Here is a 25,484-nt window from a genome sequence, read left to right as displayed (position 1 = left end):
TCGCGGAAGCGCCTCTAGCCGCTGTCAGTGACACAGCCACTAGAGGCTGGATTAACCATCAGTGAAACATAGCAGTTTCTCTGAAACTGCTATGTATTCAGCTGCAGGGTTAAACTAGAGGGCCCTGGAACCCAGACCACTTCATTGAGCTGAAGTGATCTGGGTGTCTAAAGTGGTCCTTTAAGTGTATGTGTATCTGCATACACTTGCGTACATACCGCGGTCGCAGCCCTGCAGCCCTGCAACCCGGAGCCTGCCGCCATCTGTTGCCCGCGCAGAGTAAGTGCGGGGGGAAGGGCACGGATCAATTTTAGCACCGGGGCCCCATGGGTCGTGTGTACGCCACTGACTCCCAGCATTACGTTTAGACAAATGTATTTGTGGAAAGCTGTACTAGCTAATACAACGGGAAAGGGAATCCATGAAGGTGATACCCTGGTGGTCCGCCACACAGATCAACATGTTAGCTCCTAATTTGGTGCTAAAATCAGGACAATTTTTGCTGTCATGTTTTTATCATGATTTGAAATAGCATTGAAATGTTTTTGATGTTTTGGAAAAAAGTCCCTAGAGTGCGGAACTCATTGCTGTTGTTTACTGTGCCAGACCTACACCAGGCTTCATAAAGGATTTCCTGGAGAACACAGTGTGTGTGTTTTAATATAACTGGTCTTAGTTGTTGTTAGAGGGTAAACATAGATATATAACATACAATTATGTAATTATGTAATTTAAAAATTGCCACGACTAAGAGCTCTTCTGCTATGATCTTACTACATCCTACCTGAGCTACCTGTCTGAACAAACGAGGATCAAAATCCCTTTTCTCTGTTTCTTTACGACACGAGCTTCAACCCACCTTGATAACACGGGCCCCTTCCCTTTCTTGCATAAGAGTGAGAAAGAAAACCTTGGAATATATTCTTTTAATAGTTATCACAGTAATGTTTGTGGCGAACATCAGGCTCATCCCAAAGGAGATGTGTCAGCTTTCACCGGCTCTGCTAGATCGTGACAACCCTCGGGACCCATGGAGCTGCTAATGAATTCTTGGTTAGATAGTTTAGTACATTCCACGATAGATGGCATCGACCTCCGTCCTCTTATTTTACCTAAATGTATTCGTTTTATCCATTCGGAAACACAGCGTGAGAGCAGAGTGTGAAAAGATGGAGTAGGGACAGTGGAGGGTGTGTCATAAGACTGTATCCAATCAGAGCGTGGTTAGATCAGCCAATAAGATGCTAGCTGGAGATGTATAATTTGGAGGCTGCTGCGGGCGCGTATTATTGCTTGATCTTCATAGAGAATAGTGACCATGTCTGAAGCCGCCCCAGCTCCCGCCGCCGCACCTGCGGTAGAAAGCGCCTCCAAGAAGAAGCAGCCCAAGAAAGCAGCCGGTGTCAAGAAAGCCGCTAAGCCCTCCGGTCCTAGCGTGTCCGAGCTCATTGTCAAAGCTGTGTCCGCTTCTAAAGAGCGCAGCGGGGTGTCCCTGGCAGCTCTGAAGAAGGCTTTGGCTGCTTCTGGTTATGATGTGGAAAAGAATAACAGCCGCCTCAAGCTGGCTCTCAAGGGCTTGGTGACTAAAAGCACTCTCGTCCAGGTCAAAGGAAGCGGAGCTTCCGGCTCCTTCAAGCTCAACAAAAAGCAGGCGGAGAGCAAGGACAAGGCTACCAAGAAAAAGGCACCGGCTAAAGTCAAGAAGCCTGCCCCGAAGAAAGCCACCAAGTCTCCAGCCAAACCTAAGAAGGTAGCTGCAAAGAGCCCGAAAAAGGCCAAAAAGCCGGCCGCCTCCGCTAAAAAGGCCACCAAAAGTCCGAAGAAAGTCAAAGCCGCCAAGCCCAAGAAGGTAGTGAAAAGCCCGGCTAAGAAGACCGTGAAGAGCCCTGCCAAAAAGGCAGCCAAACCCAAAGCCGCAAAGAGTCCTGCAAAGGCTAAAAAGGCAGCTCCCAAAAAGAAATAAGCCTTGCTCGCATTTAATTTTATTTTCCAAACCCCAAAGGCTCTTGTAAGAGCCACCACATTCTCATTTCAGAGCTATATATCAGTGATGGCAACGTGTTTGTTTTGGTGTCATGTCACACATATCGTTCCCCCTCCATCCCTCATTCTAAAGTCAGGAATAACCTAATGAATCCTGTAATCCCAGCATCTAGTGCTCGAAAAGATTACACAGGAATGTATCTTGTCGGTGTGGCTAAGTCCCCGTATACCAGTGCTACACTTGAGCGTTGATTTTTTTTATTTTTTTTGGCTTAGAAATTCCCTCCGTTCTAAGATACTGAGGGTGTTTCTTCATTAAATTGCGAAAGGCCAGTTTTAGTGAGAAACGCATATAATATATAGAATATCACACAGTGTCCTTCCAGACTAGATTTAATGTTATTGCCTTTTTCAGTAAGATAATAAAGCAGAACATATTTTAGGGATTGCGATTTTGTACATGGTGATAATAAAAGGGACTGTCCTCGTCCTCTCTCCACGTGTGAAACGGGCGCTTATTTCGATATTCAAAGAGTGATAAAGCCCAAGAAATGATACCTTGTGCAGTAGCTAAGCCGACTATCAAAGAAACACTAAAGACATGATAAAATGATTATACTTCAAAAGACTTCACGATTGTGAAATCTTTTGAAGCATAAACAGCTTTGGTTTTAAAAGCCAGAACCATTTCGAGCACGGAAGGAGAGGGTTAAGCATATTATTGAGAGGAAAAAAAAAAGTGAAGGGGCGTGTTTAAAACGCCCGCCTCCTTTGCTGCAGGTCCCCATACGGTCCGTCCGAGGAGTATATAAGGAAGAGCTTTGCACAGCATCTCATATCGTTCGTGCAGAAAGAAGAGCAGAACCATGTCTGGCAGAGGCAAAGGAGGAAAGGGTCTCGGAAAAGGTGGCGCTAAGCGTCACAGGAAGGTTCTTCGTGACAACATCCAGGGCATTACCAAGCCTGCAATTCGTCGCCTTGCTCGCAGGGGAGGCGTGAAGCGTATTTCCGGCCTCATCTATGAGGAGACTCGCGGGGTGCTGAAGGTATTCCTGGAGAACGTCATCCGGGACGCCGTCACTTACACCGAGCATGCCAAGAGGAAGACTGTCACCGCCATGGACGTAGTTTATGCTCTTAAGCGCCAGGGCCGCACTCTCTATGGCTTCGGAGGTTAAAACTCGGGCTTGACTTTACCGCACACCCCATTAACCCAAAGGCCCTTTTCAGGGCCACCCACTTTTTCACTAAAAGACTGAACCTAATCACTTTAACCCCTTCCACACCTGATAAATTGCCTGCTATCTACATAGATACACCGAGAAGGAGATAGTAGTAGAGGCTGCTCCCAAACATCTAGACGGGAAAGGTTGCTAAACACTGTATTTGTAGACCGCATTTTTGAACCATCGGAGGATTTGGAGCCGCCTTCTGTTAATGGTAGGGGATGTAAAAAAATATGAGCAAGTACGTACACACACACTGTCAAGAAAGCTCTGGTTTTGGTGTATTGTTACTGTTGCCTACATTTAATACATGCTTGCAGCCACTTAAATAGAAACATTGTTACTAGCTTTGCATATGCACTCCTGTGTTAACTATGTATTCTCCTCTAAGCGAAAAAGTAGTCTTTTTCCTGCTGCCTCTCCACACGATGGATTCTAAATAGTGAAGTTATTGTAAAATCGCCAGTGAAATAGACCAGCAGAGATGATGGCTACATCGTTGCCTGACGTGAAAATGGGATATGTGGGGACATTTGAGCATTGTAGTGTGTGGGCTCCGTAGCTAGCCCGCTCAAAGTCACAGGCTAAAAGACACGTTTTTATGAATGTGTTGGAGCTCGTTCGAGTGCAGATTTGGTGGCTCTTAAAAGAGCCTTTGTGTTTTGTGTTAGCAGGTTTCAACTTAAGCACGTTCGCCTCGGATCCTACGAGCCAGCTGGATGTCTTTGGGCATGATTGTGACCCTCTTAGCGTGGATGGCGCACAAGTTGGTATCCTCAAAAAGACCAACCAGGTAAGCCTCGCTAGCCTCTTGCAGAGCCATGACAGCAGAGCTCTGGAAGCGCAGATCAGTCTTGAAATCCTGAGCGATCTCACGGACAAGGCGCTGGAAGGGCAGCTTGCGGATGAGCAGCTCGGTGGACTTCTGATAACGGCGGATCTCCCTGAGAGCCACAGTTCCTGGACGGTAACGGTGAGGCTTTTTCACTCCCCCGGTAGCTGGGGCGCTCTTTCTAGCAGCTTTGGTGGCTAGCTGCTTGCGGGGAGCCTTGCCTCCGGTCGACTTACGGGCTGTCTGCTTAGTTCTGGCCATTGTAGCAAAACGAAAGGGAATGAACGCTGCTCGCTGTAGCCTGGGCTTTATAGCCGATACGGCGTTTTCATTGGTTCATCAAGTGGGTGGTATGTTCTGATTGGCTGAAAACAAATAGTAAACCATTTCAAAATACCCGCTCAAATCAACTGCTTCTCATCCCCTCCCCCACATTCAAAATGCCCGCTCAAATCAACTGCTTCATCCCCTCCCCCCTCCTCCATCTATTGAGTCCACGCGCCCAAAGAAGGGATCTAAGCCTTTAGTGACCCTTCCTGTCCTGACAGCATTTATTATAGACGCTACTAGTTGAAAGGAATGGCAGTGGGCAGTAATGGACGTATTCCTCCCAACATACTTATTAATAGCTGTATAGGCTTTATCGAGGGGGAGGGGTGCATGGGACATTGACCTCTTACACATGCAGAAAGGCCGCTTCTTTCGATGGGATAGAAGCCACGTCTGATAAAGGACTTTCACTCACAGGACGCTCAGTAGCCATACAAATGAGCTCCAGGAGACAGAGCAGCAGGAAATGTTACAAAGCATCCACTTATTGAAACAATGTTTTCAGCCGAGAGGCCAGGCTATTAAGGCTGCGTTAACTCATCCAGCAGCACAGACAACAGAGCTGTAGCGCCGCTAGGATTTGAACGCTCATAGTAGGTTTCACCCGGCATGTCCTCCAGACAGCGGGAGAGGGGGGAATCCTGAGAGTGAGCGACATGTAGAGATGCCCCGCTTAACAAAAGAGGACCTGTACACTATATACACTTGCCCCAATTGGTATTAATTTGCTGCTGCGTTTATCATAGACATGCATGGCAGCCATTGATTTTAACTAGTTCTATAGCTGGAATGTTGGACAGGATATGGACTGCAAATGGGACTCAGTCAGTGCTGTGACAGAAGCGCCCTAATATTTTAGCTTGCTTATGAGCTGCCAGCGTGGTGTGTGTGTAGATACAGGGAACGGTTTGCGCGCAGCAGAACAATTAATCGGCTCTTTGTGGAGAACGTGGGTGGCTCTTAAAAGAGCCTTTGTGTTTGGTAGGTGAGGGAGGCAGGTGCAGCAGCTGTCCGCTTTACTTGCTCTTGGGCTTGTGGCTCTCGGTCTTCTTGGGCAGCAGCACAGCCTGGATGTTAGGCAGGACACCTCCCTGGGCGATAGTCACTCCTCCCAGCAGTTTGTTGAGCTCTTCATCGTTACGGACAGCGAGCTGGAGATGGCGGGGAATGATGCGGGTCTTTTTGTTGTCTCTAGCGGCATTCCCTGCCAGCTCCAGAATCTCAGCGGTCAGGTACTCCAGCACTGCAGCCAGATAGACGGGGGCACCGGCTCCCACACGCTCTGCATAATTGCCCTTCCTCAGCAAACGGTGGACTCTGCCGACTGGGAACTGAAGTCCCGCTCGGGATGAGCGAGTCTTCGCCTTTGCACGGGTCTTTCCACCTTGCTTTCCGCGGCCAGACATGTTTGTTCTTGATTGAATGCAAGAAGATGAAAACTCCTCCCCTACCACAGGCTATTTATAAACACACTCTGCTCTGTGATTGGATGACTTTACAAGCAGCCAATTAGAGACACGTTATACAGGGAACCAATCTATTGCTGGAGCTAGTGTTAAACAGCCGCTTCCTTACGTCATCTGACTTTAGCAACCAATCGCAGGAAGGGAAGCGGAAGGGCCTCATTTACATGGTCCGCCTATAAATAGAACCGCCGGAGCAAGCAGCTTGCTATTCGCTCGCGAGCTAACAGCGTTAATCATGCCTGATCCAGCAAAGTCCGCACCAGCCCCCAAGAAAGGCTCCAAAAAAGCCGTCACCAAGACTCAGAAGAAAGATGGCAAGAAGCGTAGAAAGAGCAGGAAGGAGAGCTATGCCATCTACGTGTACAAGGTGCTGAAGCAGGTCCATCCCGACACCGGCATCTCCTCCAAGGCAATGGGGATCATGAACTCCTTTGTCAATGATATCTTTGAGCGCATCGCAGGAGAAGCTTCTCGCCTGGCTCACTACAACAAGCGCTCCACCATCACCTCCCGGGAGATCCAGACTGCCGTGCGCCTGCTACTACCCGGAGAGCTGGCAAAGCACGCCGTGTCTGAGGGCACCAAGGCTGTCACAAAGTACACCAGCGCCAAGTAAATGTCCGCCTCCCTGACCACCCGCTAACACAAAGGCTCTTTTAAGAGCCACCCACACTGTCTCTCTCAGAGCTGGCATCACACCCATGCATCAACTCTACAGCTTACTTGCTGCCCACCACAAGCTCACGCAAACGTGTAGCTTTCCTTTCACTTAACCCTTTCCATGCTGTCCTGTAACTCTGAAGATCTCGAGCTGCTCGTGTTTGCACATTTTAGACACTTGTATCACTCACATGCTGATTTAGCCACCTAATGCTCAGTTTGCTCCGCTCTATTACTTTCAAGTCTACCTAGATACCGGACTTGATCTTAGAAGATATTCGTTGGGCGGCTGTATATCTAGTAACTGTAGATTAGGGACAGGCTTCTTATTCAGGGTAGCGCTTGAAGTCGCATTAGGGATATTATAAAAGCTGCTACTGTAGGAGATCTTATACCTAATACTTTACCAAATGGCTACATGGCCAGGGATTTCACTCGATAAGTGTATCCGTTTCTTTCTCTTTTGTTATAGCCTATTGAAACAATGTTTCACTTCATCCTGATACTGTCTATTACTATGTTGCAACTCATGGAAGCCTAGTATGTGGTTCTATCGTCTTTTTGCTCACGCTAGTATTTTACTAGACTTTAAAAGGTCTTTTTGACATATATACCTCAAAACAGCTAGTGTGCAATATCTAGCCTACCTACCCTATTTTCTATCATTTCCACTAGTTATGGGGAATGTGCGCAGGCTTACTTTGGAACATTTAGCAGGCTTTTCCCTTTATTGCACATTGGATATGTACGGATTTATTTTTGTAATTGTCTTTATTTTGTGTAAGTCTTGATATTGGTGACTTCTTTTGGGGTATCCCACCCCTTTAGCTTTATTCTTATTAAAGGTTTAGTTGTATCCATTTGTTCAGCCAACCCCCGACTGAATTAGATACCTGTCCTTAGAAAGTATCTACATTAGTCCACATACGATTGTTCATTACTTTTTGGATACATGGAAATCCTCCTTTTTTTTTTTTTTTTTTTGATTTGGTGTTTGCCAGTAAAGAACAATTTAGACCATTGAGGCTTCATCTAAATATCAGCATGATGATTTCAGTGTCTGCAGACATGTTGAGCTTATTAAAGACAATCTGATAAGCCTGTTTTGATCTTAAAGACATAAGCATTTTATTTTTTTTGTAACTTGCCTTTTTTTCCTGTTTATTGCGCCAACACATTATACACTTTCTCACCAGATGTGCCTGTATACACTCAAACAGCGTTTTCCAATTGGTTTTCTGCAGGAACCTATGGTCCAGCGAGAACAAAACTGGAGTTCTGTAGTGATTTGCCCATTGGGTAGCCCATACACTTAAAGAAACCTGATGGGCATTGCTGCAGAGGGACTCGGTAAGCACTGTTTAATTGCCCAACGGAATCCCTGTAGCATGAGATGCTGGGAAGTGACTGACTATCATTACCTCCCAGCTTCAAATAGAAAATGCTGCACTGGAGGGAGAGAGACCGCAGTCGGCACTGAGCAGCGATTTAGGCGGCTGCCTAAGGCCTAACTCGCCATCGGGCAGGCATACTGTGTCAGGTACAAGGACCCCACACCTTGCCCGGTATGCTGCTGGTTGCGAGGTCCCTCCACTCTGTCCTGAGAAGCAGAAAGCCAGCACAGTCTGCAGCTCCGCTGACTATGCAGTGTCTCGCGATCTCTGGCCAATCAGACCGTCGCCGCGGGATACCACTTCAATGCTCTGTTTTCTGGATATTGTGAGGCACTGCACAATCTGCAGCTCACACCTGGTGGAGTTGCAGACTGTGCAGTCTCTCAGGGCAAATTGTAGAGAGAGCTTACTGGAGCACCAGGGATCAAAGACACCAAGCTCTAAAAACACAAAGACAAACCACATTTATCTCATCCATACAGACTCCACAAGGGACCAAGTCAAATCTGATGGCGGACATCATGCTAGCCTTCCAGGAGTTTTACCACAAACTTTACAACTTGAGGGACTCTCCCCCCAGATGTTACTGACATAACTGACATAAGAGCCTTCCTCAAACAAAGGATCGCCAAGACAATCCCACCCAACGTACAACAAAGACTTGACTCTCCCACAACTAAAGAGGAGTTAGAAGTAGTGATACACTCCCTCCCACTAGGAAAGAGCCCGGGCCCAGATGTCTTCACGGCCAAATACTACAAGAGCTTTTCCATCCAGCTCATACCCCCACTCCTAGACGCACTCAACTCCCTACTTAAAGACAATTCCATACCCCCACAGGCATCGGAAGCCACTATTGCACTCTACCCAAACCAGGTAAAGATTTGACCCAATGTGGGAGTTATTGGCCTATCTCACTTAAAAATATTGATTTAAAAAATGTTCACTAAAACACTAGCTAACCGCCTACGCCTCAAGCTCCCAGAGCTAATTCACCCAGACCAGGCTGGATTTATACAAGGCCGAGAAGCTAAAAAATAATATCACCAAACTCATTAATCTCATGCATCACTCTGAACACACAAACACCCAGACACTGTTACTCTCCAGAGATGCCGAAAAGGCTTTCAACAGGGTGGACTGGTCCCTGATGCTTGCCACCCTGGAACAGATGGGCTTTGGCCCAAACTGGCTAAGGTGGATGGGAGCTATATACTCCAGACCAACGGCTAGGCTACTCGTGAACGGCCAACTCTCACTCCCAGTACCCATCTCCAATAGCACCCCTCTTTGTTTCGTCCTGGTCCTGGAGCCATTCCTCCAGGGAGTTAGAGAAAATCCTAACATCAAGGGTTTCAAATTTGGATGGGCAGAACACAAAATATCAGCATTTGCAGATGACATGCTATTCACGGTCTCCGAACCCAGCTCCTCACTCCCTCATATACTGGAGGAGATGTCTCTCTATAGCAAAGTGTTCACCTTTCATGCCACTCTAGGTAAATGTGAACTCCTCCCACTGAAAGTACTAAACTCGACCAAAACACATCTACAATCAAACTTCCCATTCTCCTGGGGAACAGAGCATATAACATATCTGGGGGTAGCACTACCATCCGTTATCTCACGACTATATGAAACCACCCCCCACCCCCCTGCTAATCCAAGCTAGAACTAAAGATCTTACTAAATGGCACACTTCGCAGTTCAGCTGGTTTTGCAGGATAAATATCCTGAAAATTAGTATTCTCCCAAGAATATTATACTTGCTGCAAGTTCTCCCGATCACTCTACCCACAACCTTCTTTGCTGCCATACAAAAACTATTTACGACATTTATTTGGTCCCACAAACGCCCCAGGCTAGCCTATCAGCTGCTCACAAGATCAAAGACGGAGGGGGGTCTGGGGCTGCCAGATGTGGAACGATACCACAGTGCAGTACTATTGGCCAGGATTTATGACTGGACAGGCAAGAACACGACCAAACAATGGGTAGATGTAGAGAATAACATCTTCCGTGTCCCCATACACACAATACCATGGCACAACTCTGGCCAATCCTTCCTTATGCACAAACAACACCCGACCATTACTCCGACACTGAGAATGTGGTCACACATGAGTCATTGGCGGCGGACATATCACCATACCCATCACCGCTATATCCACTGACTCACAATCCGCTCTTCAAGCCTGGTGAATCGGGAGCGGCATACAGATAATATCATACCACAGCATACCTACCTTCACGAGACCTCCTTGACAATGAGGGAGTTAGGCCCCTGTCGTCCCTACACCCGCAGGGAACTCCCACGACCCTTCAAAAATTTCTCTACGATCAACTCATTCACTTTTTGCGGACCAACAAATACCCCCAACAAGGTCACCGAGCACTGACCAAATTCGAACTTACGTGCACCCAATGCACACTCAAAAAGAAACAGGTCAAAACCACATATGCCTACTACAGGACACTAGCCAACCAATCAACCTACTCTACAAAAAACACTGGGAACAAGAACTGCACTTATCTTTCGCAGATAATGACTGGAAGCAAATATTCCTCCTGACACAAAAATCATCCACCAGCTTAGCGACACAAGAAAGTAACTATAAGAAGATAGCTAGATGGCACTACACCCCATCCAAACTCAAACGGGCATTCCCAGGCACGTCCAATAACTGCTGTAGATGACTAGAGGCCATTGGGGACACGGCTCACATCTGGTGGTCATGCACGGTGAACCAAAAGTTCTGGTCACGGATCTCCAGTCTCATACACCTCATAACGGGAACCACCATACCCTACCCACCTTAAACACTCCTATATCTTATATTGCCTCCCTCCATACCAAGGGACACTAGGACCCTAGACATACATCTGCTCAAAGCAGCAAATCTGCTTATCACCCTCCACTGGAAAAAAAAATATATACATGACCTCCTGGGAACCCTAGTGTAACTTCATGAACACCAGTCAAACAGACCGATAGTGACACCCAGCTGGAGATAATATGAGACCTTGAACTACCAGCGAATCTATTTGAATATCAACACCCTTATTATTTTTGGTCTTCACTTCCCCTCTATGTCGACTACAAGTATTTCTGTTACTGAATGTGAACTTTGTACTAGACATTATGACTAAAGCAGCAATGTTATACACATTTTTGAAGTATCAATTGTTACATTTGCAAGAATTTTAAAATAAACAATTTCTAAAAAAAAAAGGAAAAAGGAAAAAAAGCCGAACAGACACTGCTTGATCTGTTTTAGGTCAGCTTTGGGATTTCTAGGTAGTCTCAGTAAAATCCATTCTGAGTTCTCCTTATAACCGGCAGAAAAATGGAGTAATAAAACGAAAAAAAAAAAAAACAAATAGATAATGCTGCTTCTATCTATAACAAGCTCGTGTTGGGATAAAGTCACCCTCACAGGCCAGCAGTATGCATAAGGGCTAGTACTCGTGTTCGCCAAGAGGGACAGTTAATGTCCAGGGTGTAGTAGCAGTTTGTGAGTACGTCTCTCAACAGTCATGCTGTCCCAGGGCCGGTCCGACCCTCAGCCTGTTCCCCGTCTGGGAGAGTGCAGCAGGTCTGTGCCAAGGTGCTGGTCATATCGGGTGTTGGGCATTGCATGATGGGTGACTACCTTCGGGTGGGCCCGCTGCGTCTCCGATTTCTCCGATGTAGGAGCCGCTTTAGAGGCTGTTGGCGGTCCCCGCTGTTTGGTAGGCATGTAAGGGGTACGGAGATGAGTGCACCCGCTTGTCAGCTCTGTGTCGGGACGCTTTGTGCGGCTTCCTCCTCCGCTTCCCCGCTTGTGTAGCGCCAGCTTTCCGCCCTGGCTGTGGTGGTTTGTCCCCGTTCTGTGGAGGGCTTGTTGCAGCCGTGGGTCTTGTTTGGCTCTGTTTAGCTTGTTCCCAGTATTGCTCCCAAAAGCGTTCAAATGCCAGGGCAATGGGATCCCTGGAGTCTGGGACAAACTTGGTCACGTGTTGGCGGCCATCTTTGCCCACTCCAAGCCGCACTCTTGCTGGGCTCATGTTTGGGTGAGACAGCTATACTCTGTGCAAGAGAGCTTAATCACTAGGACCCTGTTACAGGTTAGGAAAGTTTGGATAGACCCCAGCCAAGCTGCAGCGGGTAGGGGCTATAGCACTACTGGTGTCCCAGTGATAGCTAGGAAGCAAGCTTGGCAGAGGTGCCCAGTCAGGGTACCATGCAGTCCATCAAAGTGTGTCCAGGATTGTGTGTCCATGAATGGAGACCCCATGCTGGGGGTCTGTGTATAAATTCTGTGTGCCTTGCCTGAATAAACCAGATCTACTCCCAGCACTGGCGTACATACCGCGGTCGCAGGGGTTGCAGCTGCGACTGGGCCCGGCCCACCAGGGGGCCCGGCCACCTAGCGACTCGGTATGTACGCCAGTGTGGGCAGACTCTTCTACTGGGGGGACAAGGAGCTGGCCACATCAGGGCCCCCGAGGCCGGCCCTGGTGTTACCGGGCGCGCGCGCGAGGGAGCACTCTCCCCTGAGCGCTCTCTGATCAGCTCCCTTGCGCGCCCCGCACTTATGCTGCAGCCGGAATATGAAGTTATATTCTGGCTCCGGCATCAGTAAAAATGTGCGAGGGAGCTGGGCAGAGAGCGCTCAGGGGACAGTGTTCCCTCACGAGCCAGCAGGACCGGCCGCCGGGCAGCCCCTGGACTGGACTGGAAAGGGAGGCTGCGGGATTAAATCTGAAAAAAAAAACACACAAAAAACGTGTGTATGTGTGTTAGTGCTACAGTGTGTGTGTGTGTGTGTGTGTGTGTTAGTGCACATTTTTGTGCCAGTGTGTGTGTTACTGTGTCTGCTAGTGAGTGTCAGTGAGTGTGTTAGTTTTTGTTTGCGTGTGTTACTGTGTGTTAGTTGTGTGTGTCTGTTATTGAGTGTGTGTCTGTTAGTGAGTGTCAGTGTGTGTGTCTGTGTGTGAGTGAGTGTGTGTGTCTGTTACTGAGTGTGCTAGTTTGTGTGTGTCTGTTAGTGAGTCTGTTAGTGAGTCTAGTGAGTCTTAGGTTAGTGAGTCTAGTGAGTCTTAGGTGTCTTAGTGAGTGTGTGTTTGTCAGTGAGAGTGTGTGTTTTATAAGTGAGTGTGTATGTGTCTCTGTCTGTCACTGAGTGTGTCTTTGGCAGTAAATTTGTGTGTCTGTTAGCTAGTGTGTATGCGTCTGTTCGTGAGAGTGTGTGTGTGTTTTAAACCCCTTAAGCACTTACCTTTCTCCAGCGCCGGACTCCCTTGGCGCTGGGGATCCCTCCGCCCCGACCTGCCTCTCAGCTCCCAATGCGCATGCGTGGCAAGAGCCGCGCGCGCATTCAAACCGCCCATAGAAAAGCATTACTCAATGCTTTCCTATGGACGTCGAGCGTCTTCTCACTGTGATTTTCACAGGGAGAATCGCGGAAGCGCCTCTAGCCGCTGTCAGTGACACAGCCACTAGAGGCTGGATTAACCATCAGTGAAACATAGCAGTTTCTCTGAAACTGCTATGTATTCAGCTGCAGGGTTAAACTAGAGGGCCCTGGAACCCAGACCACTTCATTGAGCTGAAGTGATCTGGGTGTCTAAAGTGGTCCTTTAAGTGTATGTGTATCTGCATACACTTGCGTACATACCGCGGTCGCAGCCCTGCAGCCCTGCAACCCGGAGCCTGCCGCCATCTGTTGCCCGCGCAGAGTAAGTGCGGGGGGAAGGGCACGGATCAATTTTAGCACCGGGGCCCCATGGGTCGTGTGTACGCCACTGACTCCCAGCATTACGTTTAGACAAATGTATTTGTGGAAAGCTGTACTAGCTAATACAACGGGAAAGGGAATCCATGAAGGTGATACCCTGGTGGTCCGCCACACAGATCAACATGTTAGCTCCTAATTTGGTGCTAAAATCAGGACAATTTTTGCTGTCATGTTTTTATCATGATTTGAAATAGCATTGAAATGTTTTTGATGTTTTGGAAAAAAGTCCCTAGAGTGCGGAACTCATTGCTGTTGTTTACTGTGCCAGACCTACACCAGGCTTCATAAAGGATTTCCTGGAGAACACAGTGTGTGTGTTTTAATATAACTGGTCTTAGTTGTTGTTAGAGGGTAAACATAGATATATAACATACAATTATGTAATTATGTAATTTAAAAATTGCCACGACTAAGAGCTCTTCTGCTATGATCTTACTACATCCTACCTGAGCTACCTGTCTGAACAAACGAGGATCAAAATCCCTTTTCTCTGTTTCTTTACGACACGAGCTTCAACCCACCTTGATAACACTGGCCCCTTCCCTTTCTTGCATAAGAGTGAGAAAGAAAACCTTGGAATATATTCTTTTAATAGTTATCACAGTAATGTTTGTGGAGAACATCAGGCTCATCCCAAAGGAGATGTGTCAGCTTTCACCGGCTCTGCTAGATCGTGACAACCCTCGGGACCCATGGAGCTGCTAATGAATTCTTGGTTAGATAGTTTAGTACATTCCACGATAGATGGCATCGACCTCCGTCCTCTTATTTTACCTAAATGTATTCGTTTTATCCATTCGGAAACACAGTGTGAGAGCAGAGTGTGAAAAGATGGAGTAGGGACAGTGGAGGGTGTGTCATAAGACTGTATCCAATCAGAGCGTGGTTAGATCAGCCAATAAGATGCTAGCTGGAGATGTATAATTTGGAGGCTGCTGCGGGCGCGTATTATTGCTTGATCTTCATAGAGAATAGTGACCATGTCTGAAGCCGCCCCAGCTCCCGCCGCCGCACCTGCGGTAGAAAGCGCCTCCAAGAAGAAGCAGCCCAAGAAAGCAGCCGGTGTCAAGAAAGCCGCTAAGCCCTCCGGTCCTAGCGTGTCCGAGCTCATTGTCAAAGCTGTGTCCGCTTCTAAAGAGCGCAGCGGGGTGTCCCTGGCAGCTCTGAAGAAGGCTTTGGCTGCTTCTGGTTATGATGTGGAAAAGAATAACAGCCGCCTCAAGCTGGCTCTCAAGGGCTTGGTGACTAAAAGCACTCTCGTCCAGGTCAAAGGAAGCGGAGCTTCCGGCTCCTTCAAGCTCAACAAAAAGCAGGCGGAGAGCAAGGACAAGGCTACCAAGAAAAAGGCACCGGCTAAAGTCAAGAAGCCTGCCCCGAAGAAAGCCACCAAGTCTCCAGCCAAACCTAAGAAGGTAGCTGCAAAGAGCCCGAAAAAGGCCAAAAAGCCGGCCGCCTCCGCTAAAAAGGCCACCAAAAGTCCGAAGAAAGTCAAAGCCGCCAAGCCCAAGAAGGTAGTGAAAAGCCCGGCTAAGAAGACCGTGAAGAGCCCTGCCAAAAAGGCAGCCAAACCCAAAGCCGCAAAGAGTCCTGCAAAGGCTAAAAAGGCAGCTCCCAAAAAGAAATAAGCCTTGCTCGCATTTAATTTTATTTTCCAAACCCCAAAGGCTCTTGTAAGAGCCACCACATTCTCATTTCAGAGCTATATATCAGTGATGGCAACGTGTTTGTTTTGGTGTCATGTCACACATATCGTTCCCCCTCCATCCCTCATTCTAAAGTCAGGAATAACCTAATGAATCCTGTAATCCCAGCATCTAGTGCTCGAAAAGATTACACAGGAATGTATCTTGTCGGTGTGGCTAAGTCCCCGTATACCAGTGCTACACTTGAGCGTTGATTTTTTTTATTTTTTTTGGCTTAGAAATTCCCTCCGTTCTAAGATACTGAGGGTGTTTCTTCATTAAATTGCGAAAGGCCAGTTTTAGTGAGAAACGCATATAATATATAGAATATCACACAGTGTCCTTCCAGACTAGATTTAATGTTATTGCCTTTTTCAGTAAGATAATAAAGCAGAACATATTTTAGGGATTGCGATTTTGTACATGGTGATAATAAAAGGGACTGTCCTCGTCCTCTCTCCACGTGTGAAACGGGCGCTTATTTCGATATTCAAAGAGTGATAAAGCCCAAGAAATGATACCTTGTGCAGTAGCTAAGCCGACTATCAAAGAAACACTAAAGACATGATAAAATGATTATACTTCAAAAGACTTCACGATTGTGAAATCTTTTGAAGCATAAACAGCTTTGGTTTTAAAAGCCAGAACCATTTCGAGCACGGAAGGAGAGGGTTAAGCATATTATTGAGAGGAAAAAAAAAAGTGAAGGGGCGTGTTTAAAACGCCCGCCTCCTTTGCTGCAGGTCCCCATACGGTCCGTCCGAGGAGTATATAAGGAAGAGCTTTGCACAGCATCTCATATCGTTCGTGCAGAAAGAAGAGCAGAACCATGTCTGGCAGAGGCAAAGGAGGAAAGGGTCTCGGAAAAGGTGGCGCTAAGCGTCACAGGAAGGTTCTTCGTGACAACATCCAGGGCATTACCAAGCCTGCAATTCGTCGCCTTGCTCGCAGGGGAGGCGTGAAGCGTATTTCCGGCCTCATCTATGAGGAGACTCGCGGGGTGCTGAAGGTATTCCTGGAGAACGTCATCCGGGACGCCGTCACTTACACCGAGCATGCCAAGAGGAAGACTGTCACCGCCATGGACGTAGTTTATGCTCTTAAGCGCCAGGGCCGCACTCTCTATGGCTTCGGAGGTTAAAACTCGGGCTTGACTTTACCGCACACCCCATTAACCCAAAGGCCCTTTTCAGGGCCACCCACTTTTTCACTAAAAGACTGAACCTAATCACTTTAACCCCTTCCACACCTGATAAATTGCCTGCTATCTACATAGATACACCGAGAAGGAGATAGTAGTAGAGGCTGCTCCCAAACATCTAGACGGGAAAGGTTGCTAAACACTGTATTTGTAGACCGCATTTTTGAACCATCGGAGGATTTGGAGCCGCCTTCTGTTAATGGTAGGGGATGTAAAAAAATATGAGCAAGTACGTACACACACACTGTCAAGAAAGCTCTGGTTTTGGTGTATTGTTACTGTTGCCTACATTTAATACATGCTTGCAGCCACTTAAATAGAAACATTGTTACTAGCTTTGCATATGCACTCCTGTGTTAACTATGTATTCTCCTCTAAGCGAAAAAGTAGTCTTTTTCCTGCTGCCTCTCCACACGATGGATTCTAAATAGTGAAGTTATTGTAAAATCGCCAGTGAAATAGACCAGCAGAGATGATGGCTACATCGTTGCCTGACGTGAAAATGGGATATGTGGGGACATTTGAGCATTGTAGTGTGTGGGCTCCGTAGCTAGCCCGCTCAAAGTCACAGGCTAAAAGACACGTTTTTATGAATGTGTTGGAGCTCGTTCGAGTGCAGATTTGGTGGCTCTTAAAAGAGCCTTTGTGTTTTGTGTTAGCAGGTTTCAACTTAAGCACGTTCGCCTCGGATCCTACGAGCCAGCTGGATGTCTTTGGGCATGATTGTGACCCTCTTAGCGTGGATGGCGCACAAGTTGGTATCCTCAAAAAGACCAACCAGGTAAGCCTCGCTAGCCTCTTGCAGAGCCATGACAGCAGAGCTCTGGAAGCGCAGATCAGTCTTGAAATCCTGAGCGATCTCACGGACAAGGCGCTGGAAGGGCAGCTTGCGGATGAGCAGCTCGGTGGACTTCTGATAACGGCGGATCTCCCTGAGAGCCACAGTTCCTGGACGGTAACGGTGAGGCTTTTTCACTCCCCCGGTAGCTGGGGCGCTCTTTCTAGCAGCTTTGGTGGCTAGCTGCTTGCGGGGAGCCTTGCCTCCGGTCGACTTACGGGCTGTCTGCTTAGTTCTGGCCATTGTAGCAAAACGAAAGGGAATGAACGCTGCTCGCTGTAGCCTGGGCTTTATAGCCGATACGGCGTTTTCATTGGTTCATCAAGTGGGTGGTATGTTCTGATTGGCTGAAAACAAATAGTAAACCATTTCAAAATACCCGCTCAAATCAACTGCTTCTCATCCCCTCCCCCACATTCAAAATGCCCGCTCAAATCAACTGCTTCATCCCCTCCCCCCTCCTCCATCTATTGAGACCACGCGCCCAAAGAAGGGATCTAAGCCTTTAGTGACCCTTCCTGTCCTGACAGCATTTATTATAGACGCTACTAGTTGAAAGGAATGGCAGTGGGCAGTAATGGACGTATTCCTCCCAACATACTTATTAATAGCTGTATAGGCTTTATCGAGGGGGAGGGGTGCATGGGACATTGACCTCTTACACATGCAGAAAGGCCGCTTCTTTCGATGGGATAGAAGCCACGTCTGATAAAGGACTTTCACTCACAGGACGCTCAGTAGCCATACAAATGAGCTCCAGGAGACAGAGCAGCAGGAAATGTTACAAAGCATCCACTTATTGAAACAATGTTTTCAGCCGAGAGGCCAGGCTATTAAGGCTGCGTTAACTCATCCAGCAGCACAGACAACAGAGCTGTAGCGCCGCTAGGATTTGAACGCTCATAGTAGGTTTCACCCGGCATGTCCTCCAGACAGCGGGAGAGGGGGGAATCCTGAGAGTGAGCGACATGTAGAGATGCCCCGCTAAACAAAAGAGGACCTGTACACTATATACACTTGCCCCAATTGGTATTAATTTGCTGCTGCGTTTATCATAGACATGCATGGCAGCCATTGATTTTAACTAGTTCTATAGCTGGAATGTTGGACAGGATATGGACTGCAAATGGGACTCAGTCAGTGCTGTGACAGAAGCGCCCTAATATTTTAGCTTGCTTATGAGCTGCCAGCGTGGTGTGTGTGTGTGTGTGTGTGTGTGTGTAGATACAGGGAACGGTTTGCGCGCAGCAGAACAATTAATCGGCTCTTTGTGGAGAACGTGGGTGGCTCTTAAAAGAGCCTTTGTGTTTGGTAGGTGAGGGAGGCAGGTGCAGCAGCTGTCCGCTTTACTTGCTCTTGGGCTTGTGGCTCTCGGTCTTCTTGGGCAGCAGCACAGCCTGGATGTTAGGCAGGACACCTCCCTGGGCGATAGTCACTCCTCCCAGCAGTTTGTTGAGCTCTTCATCGTTACGGACAGCGAGCTGGAGATGGCGGGGAATGATGCGGGTCTTTTTGTTGTCTCTAGCGGCATTCCCTGCCAGCTCCAGAATCTCAGCGGTCAGGTACTCCAGCACTGCAGCCAGATAGACGGGGGCACCGGCTCCCACACGCTCTGCATAATTGCCCTTCCTCAGCAAACGGTGGACTCTGCCGACTGGGAACTGAAGTCCCGCTCGGGATGAGCGAGTCTTCGCCTTTGCACGGGTCTTTCCACCTTGCTTTCCGCGGCCAGACATGTTTGTTCTTGATTGAATGCAAGAAGATGAAAACTCCTCCCCTACCACAGGCTATTTATAAACACACTGTGCTCTGTGATTGGATGACTTTACAAGCAGCCAATTAGAGACACGTTATACAGGGAACCAATCTATTGCTGGAGCTAGTGTTAAACAGCCGCTTCCTTACGTCATCTGACTTTAGCAACCAATCGCAGGAAGGGAAGCGGAAGGGCCTCATTTACATGGTCCGCCTATAAATAGAACCGCCGGAGCAAGCAGCTTGCTATTCGCTCGCGAGCTAACAGCGTTAATCATGCCTGATCCAGCAAAGTCCGCACCAGCCCCCAAGAAAGGCTCCAAAAAAGCCGTCACCAAGACTCAGAAGAAAGATGGCAAGAAGCGTAGAAAGAGCAGGAAGGAGAGCTATGCCATCTACGTGTACAAGGTGCTGAAGCAGGTCCATCCCGACACCGGCATCTCCTCCAAGGCAATGGGGATCATGAACTCCTTTGTCAATGATATCTTTGAGCGCATCGCAGGAGAAGCTTCTCGCCTGGCTCACTACAACAAGCGCTCCACCATCACCTCCCGGGAGATCCAGACTGCCGTGCGCCTGCTACTACCCGGAGAGCTGGCAAAGCACGCCGTGTCTGAGGGCACCAAGGCTGTCACAAAGTACACCAGCGCCAAGTAAATGTCCGCCTCCCTGACCACCCGCTAACACAAAGGCTCTTTTAAGAGCCACCCACACTGTCTCTCTCAGAGCTGGCATCACACCCATGCATCAACTCTACAGCTTACTTGCTGCCCACCACAAGCTCACGCAAACGTGTAGCTTTCCTTTCACTTAACCCTTTCCATGCTGTCCTGTAACTCTGAAGATCTCGAGCTGCTCGTGTTTGCACATTTTAGACACTTGTATCACTCACATGCTGATTTAGCCACCTAATGCTCAGTTTGCTCCGCTCTATTACTTTAAAGTCTACCTAGATACCGGACTTGATCTTAGAAGATATTCGTTGGGCGGCTGTATATCTAGTAACTGTAGATTAGGGACAGGCTTCTTATTCAGGGTAGCGCTTGAAGTCACATTAGGGATATTATAAAAGCTGCTACTGTAGGAGATCTTATACCTAATACTTTACCAAATGGCTACATGGCCAGGGATTTCACTCGATAAGTGTATCCGTTTCTTTCTCTTTTGTTATAGCCTATTGAAACAATGTTTCACTTCATCCTGATACTGTCTATTACTATGTTGCAACTCATGGAAGCCTAGTATGTGGTTCTAGCGTCTTTTTGCTCACGCTAGTATTTTACTAGACTTTAAAAGGTCTTTTTGACATATATACCTCAAAACAGCTAGTGTGCAATATCTAGCCTACCTACCCTATTTTCTATCATTTCCACTAGTTATGGGGAATGTGCGCAGGCTTACTTTGGAACATTTAGCAGGCTTTTCCCTTTATTGCACATTGGATATGTACGGATTTATTTTTGTAATTGTCTTTATTTTGTGTAAGTCTTGATATTGGTGACTTCTTTTGGGGTATCCCACCCCTTTAGCTTTATTCTTATTAAAGGTTTAGTTGTATCCATTTGTTCAGCCAACCCCCGACTGAATTAGATACCTGTCCTTAGAAAGTATCTACATTAGTCCACATACGATTGTTCATTACTTTTTGGATACATGGAAATCCTCCTTTTTTTTTTTTTTTTTTTGATTTGGTGTTTGCCAGTAAAGAACAATTTAGACCATTGAGGCTTCATCTAAATATCAGCATGATGATTTCAGTGTCTGCAGACATGTTGAGCTTATTAAAGACAATCTGATAAGCCTGTTTTGATCTTAAAGACATAAGCATTTTATTTTTTTTGTAACTTGCCTTTTTTTCCTGTTTATTGCGCCAACACATTATACACTTTCTCACCAGATGTGCCTGTATACACTCAAACAGCGTTTTCCAATTGGTTTTCTGCAGGAACCTATGGTCCAGCGAGAACAAAACTGGAGTTCTGTAGTGATTTGCCCATTGGGTAGCCCATACACTTAAAGAAACCTGATGGGCATTGCTGCAGAGGGACTCGGTAAGCACTGTTTAATTGCCCAACGGAATCCCTGTAGCATGAGATGCTGGGAAGTGACTGACTATCATTACCTCCCAGCTTCAAATAGAAAATGCTGCACTGGAGGGAGAGAGACCGCAGTCGGCACTGAGCAGCGATTTAGGCGGCTGCCTAAGGCCTAACTCGCCATCGGGCAGGCATACTGTGTCAGGTACAAGGACCCCACACCTTGCCCGGTATGCTGCTGGTTGCGAGGTCCCTCCACTCTGTCCTGAGAAGCAGAAAGCCAGCACAGTCTGCAGCTCCGCTGACTATGCAGTGTCTCGCGATCTCTGGCCAATCAGACCGTCGCCGCGGGATACCACTTCAATGCTCTGACTTCTGGATATTGTGAGGCACTGCACAATCTGCAGCTCACACCTGGTGGAGTTGCAGACTGTGCAGTCTCTCAGGGCAAATTGTAGAGAGAGCTTACTGGAGCACCAGGGATCAAAGACACCAGGGGCCACCAGTTGCAATCCCCTCCCTCACTTTCACACCACTGTGCAACCCGCTCCCTTACTGTGTCACCCCGTCTCTCCCTCAGGCACTCTACCACCGTTCAACCTCTACCACCGTGAGGTTGGAGTGCCTCGTGTCGCCTGCTGCGTTCAGATAGCTGGGGTGGTGATTGATGCCACAGTCTGTTCCCCCAGTGGGGACCGGGATAACCCCCACCGGTCCAGAGGGGGGGGGGGGGGGTAGGAGACCTGTAGAGACGCTTGGTGTGTCTGGCGTCGGGGTGAGCGGCCGTCTCTCCCCGGCTCCAACTTTAGTAGGCCGCACTCGGCGTTTCGGTTTCCCTGCCTCGACGGGTTTCAGAGGGGTGTCCTTCGGTTCCGCAGTGCATTCCCAGCACGGGTAGCACAACCCGGTGAGTCTGCGGTCAGTGTAGCCGTTGAGTTTGACCCAAATTTGGCCCGTCAGGCGAGAGCTCGTGGTGCCCACGTCTGTACTGCTTGGCGGTCAGGCTCCGCCCCCTGGGTACGGATTTTTATTTAGCTTTCGGGTATTCACCTTTTTTCTCTACTCGCTGACACATATCAAAGGTTTGGCTATATCCCTGTATGATCCGATGATTCGCTTTCCAAATGCCTAATTGCCCTGCAAGGGGAATATCATGGCTGAGCTTCAAAATGCCCATTTGGTATAGTAGTCTTTGTGCCCTTAACGTAATCCTCTAGTTTGTTTGTTTGTCCGGTAGGTTTCCGGGGTTATATTGTATTGAACCATTCATTTCTCCTTGACCTTCTCGTATAGATGCATTTCTGATACTGCTCGATATGCCTCTGCCGGACAATTTGCTAGTTAAAATAGGTGCCCGGTTGTTTGTTGAAACACTTGAATCCACAGACAAAAACAACCTAGACCTCACCACATATAAAACACTTTTGGATAAACGCTCAGAGCTAGCCACCCTTTATGGAACACAAATCAAGAAAAGTCTTCTTCTTACCAGACACCGGTACTATACCCAAGGGGGCAAAGGGGGACGACTATCAGCGCAAGCTCTAAAAACACAAAGACAAACCACATTTATCTCATCCATACAGACTCCACAAGGGACCAAGTCAAATCTGATGGCGGACATCATGCTAGCCTTCCAGGAGTTTTACCACAAACTTTACAACTTGAGGGACTCTCCCCCCAGATGTTACTGACATAAGAGCCTTCCTCAAACAAAGGATCGCCAAGACAATCCCACCCAACGTACAACAAAGACTTGACTCTCCCACAACTAAAGAGGAGTTAGAAGTAGTGATACACTCCCTCCCACAAGGAAAGAGCCCGGGCCCAGATGTCTTCACGGCCAAATACTACAAGAGCTTTTCCATCCAGCTCATACCCCCACTCCTAGACGCACTCAACTCCCTACTTAAAGACAATTCCATACCCCCACAGGCATCGGAAGCCACTATTGCACTCTACCCAAACCAGGTAAAGATTTGACCCAATGTGGGAGTTATTGGCCTATCTCACTTAAAAATATTGATTTAAAAAATGTTCACTAAAACACTAGCTAACCGCCTACGCCTCAAGCTCCCAGAGCTAATTCACCCAGACCAGGCTGGATTTATACAAGGCCGAGAAGCTAAAAAATAATATCACCAAACTCATTAATCTCATGCATCACTCTGAACACACAAACACCCAGACACTGTTACTCTCCAGAGATGCCGAAAAGGCTTTCAACAGGGTGGACTGGTCCCTGATGCTTGCCACCCTGGAACAGATGGGCTTTGGCCCAAACTGGCTAAGGTGGATGGGAGCTATATACTCCAGACCAACGGCTAGGCTACTCGTGAACGGCCAACTCTCACTCCCAGTACCCATCTCCAATAGCACCCCTCTTTGTTTCGTCCTGGTCCTGGAGCCATTCCTCCAGGGAGTTAGAGAAAATCCTAACATCAAGGGTTTCAAATTTGGATGGGCAGAACACAAAATATCAGCATTTGCAGATGACATGCTATTCACGGTCTCCGAACCCAGCTCCTCACTCCCTCATATACTGGAGGAGATGTCTCTCTATAGCAAAGTGTTCACCTTTCATGCCACTCTAGGTAAATGTGAACTCCTCCCACTGAAAGTACTAAACTCGACCAAAACACATCTACAATCAAACTTCCCATTCTCCTGGGGAACAGAGCATATAACATATCTGGGGGTAGCACTACCATCCGTTATCTCACGACTATATGAAACCACCCCCCACCCCCCTGCTAATCCAAGCTAGAACTAAAGATCTTACTAAATGGCACACTTGCAGTTCAGCTGGTTTTGCAGGATAAATATCCTGAAAATTAGTATTCTCCCAAGAATATTATACTTGCTGCAAGTTCTCCCGATCACTCTACCCACAACCTTCTTTGCTGCCATACAAAAACTATTTACGACATTTATTTGGTCCCACAAACGCCCCAGGCTAGCCTATCAGCTGCTCACAAGATCAAAGACGGAGGGGGGTCTGGGGCTGCCAGATGTGGAACGATACCACAGTGCAGTACTATTGGCCAGGATTTATGACTGGACAGGCAAGAACACGACCAAACAATGGGTAGATGTAGAGAATAACATCTTCCGTGTCCCCATACACACAATACCATGGCACAACTCTGGCCAATCCTTCCTTATGCACAAACAACACCCGACCATTACTCCGACACTGAGAATGTGGTCACACATGAGTCATTGGCGGCGGACATATCACCATACCCATCACCGCTATATCCACTGACTCACAATCCGCTCTTCAAGCCTGGTGAATCGGGAGCGGCATACAGATAATATCATACCACAGCATACCTACCTTCACGAGACCTCCTTGACAATGAGGGAGTTAGGCCCCTGTCGTCCCTACACCCGCAGGGAACTCCCACGACCCTTCAAAAATTTCTCTACGATCAACTCATTCACTTTTTGCGGACCAACAAATACCCCCAACAAGGTCACCGAGCACTGACCAAATTCGAACTTACGTGCACCCAATGCACACTCAAAAAGAAACAGGTCAAAACCACATATGCCTACTACAGGACACTAGCCAACCAATCAACCTACTCTACAAAAAACACTGGGAACAAGAACTGCACTTATCTTTCGCAGATAATGACTGGAAGCAAATATTCCTCCTGACACAAAAATCATCCACCAGCTTAGCGACACAAGAAAGTAACTATAAGAAGATAGCTAGATGGCACTACACCCCATCCAAACTCAAACGGGCATTCCCAGGCACGTCCAATAACTGCTGTAGATGACTAGAGGCCATTGGGGACACGGCTCACATCTGGTGGTCATGCACGGTGAACCAAAAGTTCTGGTCACGGATCTCCAGTCTCATACACCTCATAACGGGAACCACCATACCCTACCCACCTTAAACACTCCTATATCTTATATTGCCTCCCTCCATACCAAGGGACACTAGGACCCTAGACATACATCTGCTCAAAGCAGCAAATCTGCTTATCACCCTCCACTGGAAAAAAAAAAAATATACATGACCTCCTGGGAACCCTAGTGTAACTTCATGAACACCAGTCAAACAGACCGATAGTGACACCCAGCTGGAGATAATATGAGACCTTGAACTACCAGCGAATCTATTTGAATATCAACACCCTTATTATTTTTGGTCTTCACTTCCCCTCTATGTCGACTACAAGTATTTCTGTTACTGAATGTGAACTTTGTACTAGACATTATGACTAAAGCAGCAATGTTATACACATTTTTGAAGTATCAATTGTTACATTTGCAAGAATTTT

General features: G+C 47.6%; 6 protein-coding genes across 6 annotated transcripts; 4 read left to right on the top strand and 2 right to left on the bottom strand.

Moving 5' to 3' along the window:
• The first annotated feature begins 1,318 nt into the window (after positions 1-1,318).
• Positions 1,319-1,963, top strand: LOC134576842 (histone H1B-like). Its single transcript, XM_063435534.1, has one exon. The coding sequence runs from the start codon at positions 1,319-1,321 to the stop codon at positions 1,961-1,963; it is 645 nt and encodes a 214-aa protein (XP_063291604.1).
• Positions 1,964-2,849: 886 nt separating this feature from the next.
• On the top strand, positions 2,850-3,161 carry LOC134576841 (histone H4). The gene has a single exon (XM_063435533.1). It carries the CDS (start codon positions 2,850-2,852, stop codon positions 3,159-3,161), a length of 312 nt encoding a protein of 103 aa, XP_063291603.1.
• A 730-nt stretch (positions 3,162-3,891) lies between these two features.
• LOC134576840 (histone H3) lies at positions 3,892-4,302 on the bottom strand. Its single transcript, XM_063435532.1, has one exon. It carries the CDS (start codon positions 4,300-4,302, stop codon positions 3,892-3,894), a length of 411 nt encoding a protein of 136 aa, XP_063291602.1.
• A 10,349-nt stretch (positions 4,303-14,651) lies between these two features.
• Positions 14,652-15,296, top strand: LOC134576839 (histone H1B-like). The gene has a single exon (XM_063435531.1). It carries the CDS (start codon positions 14,652-14,654, stop codon positions 15,294-15,296), a length of 645 nt encoding a protein of 214 aa, XP_063291601.1.
• Positions 15,297-16,182: 886 nt separating this feature from the next.
• Positions 16,183-16,494, top strand: LOC134576837 (histone H4). Its single transcript, XM_063435530.1, has one exon. It carries the CDS (start codon positions 16,183-16,185, stop codon positions 16,492-16,494), a length of 312 nt encoding a protein of 103 aa, XP_063291600.1.
• Positions 16,495-17,224: 730 nt separating this feature from the next.
• LOC134576836 (histone H3) lies at positions 17,225-17,635 on the bottom strand. Its single transcript, XM_063435529.1, has one exon. It carries the CDS (start codon positions 17,633-17,635, stop codon positions 17,225-17,227), a length of 411 nt encoding a protein of 136 aa, XP_063291599.1.
• Positions 17,636-25,484: the final 7,849 nt, after the last annotated feature.

Source organism: Pelobates fuscus, chromosome 11, assembly GCF_036172605.1.
Source record: "Pelobates fuscus isolate aPelFus1 chromosome 11, aPelFus1.pri, whole genome shotgun sequence".
Classification (NCBI taxonomy): domain Eukaryota; kingdom Metazoa; phylum Chordata; class Amphibia; order Anura; family Pelobatidae; genus Pelobates; species Pelobates fuscus.
Note: the sequence above shows the minus strand (reverse complement) of the source record. Positions and strands in the feature narration are given on the sequence as shown.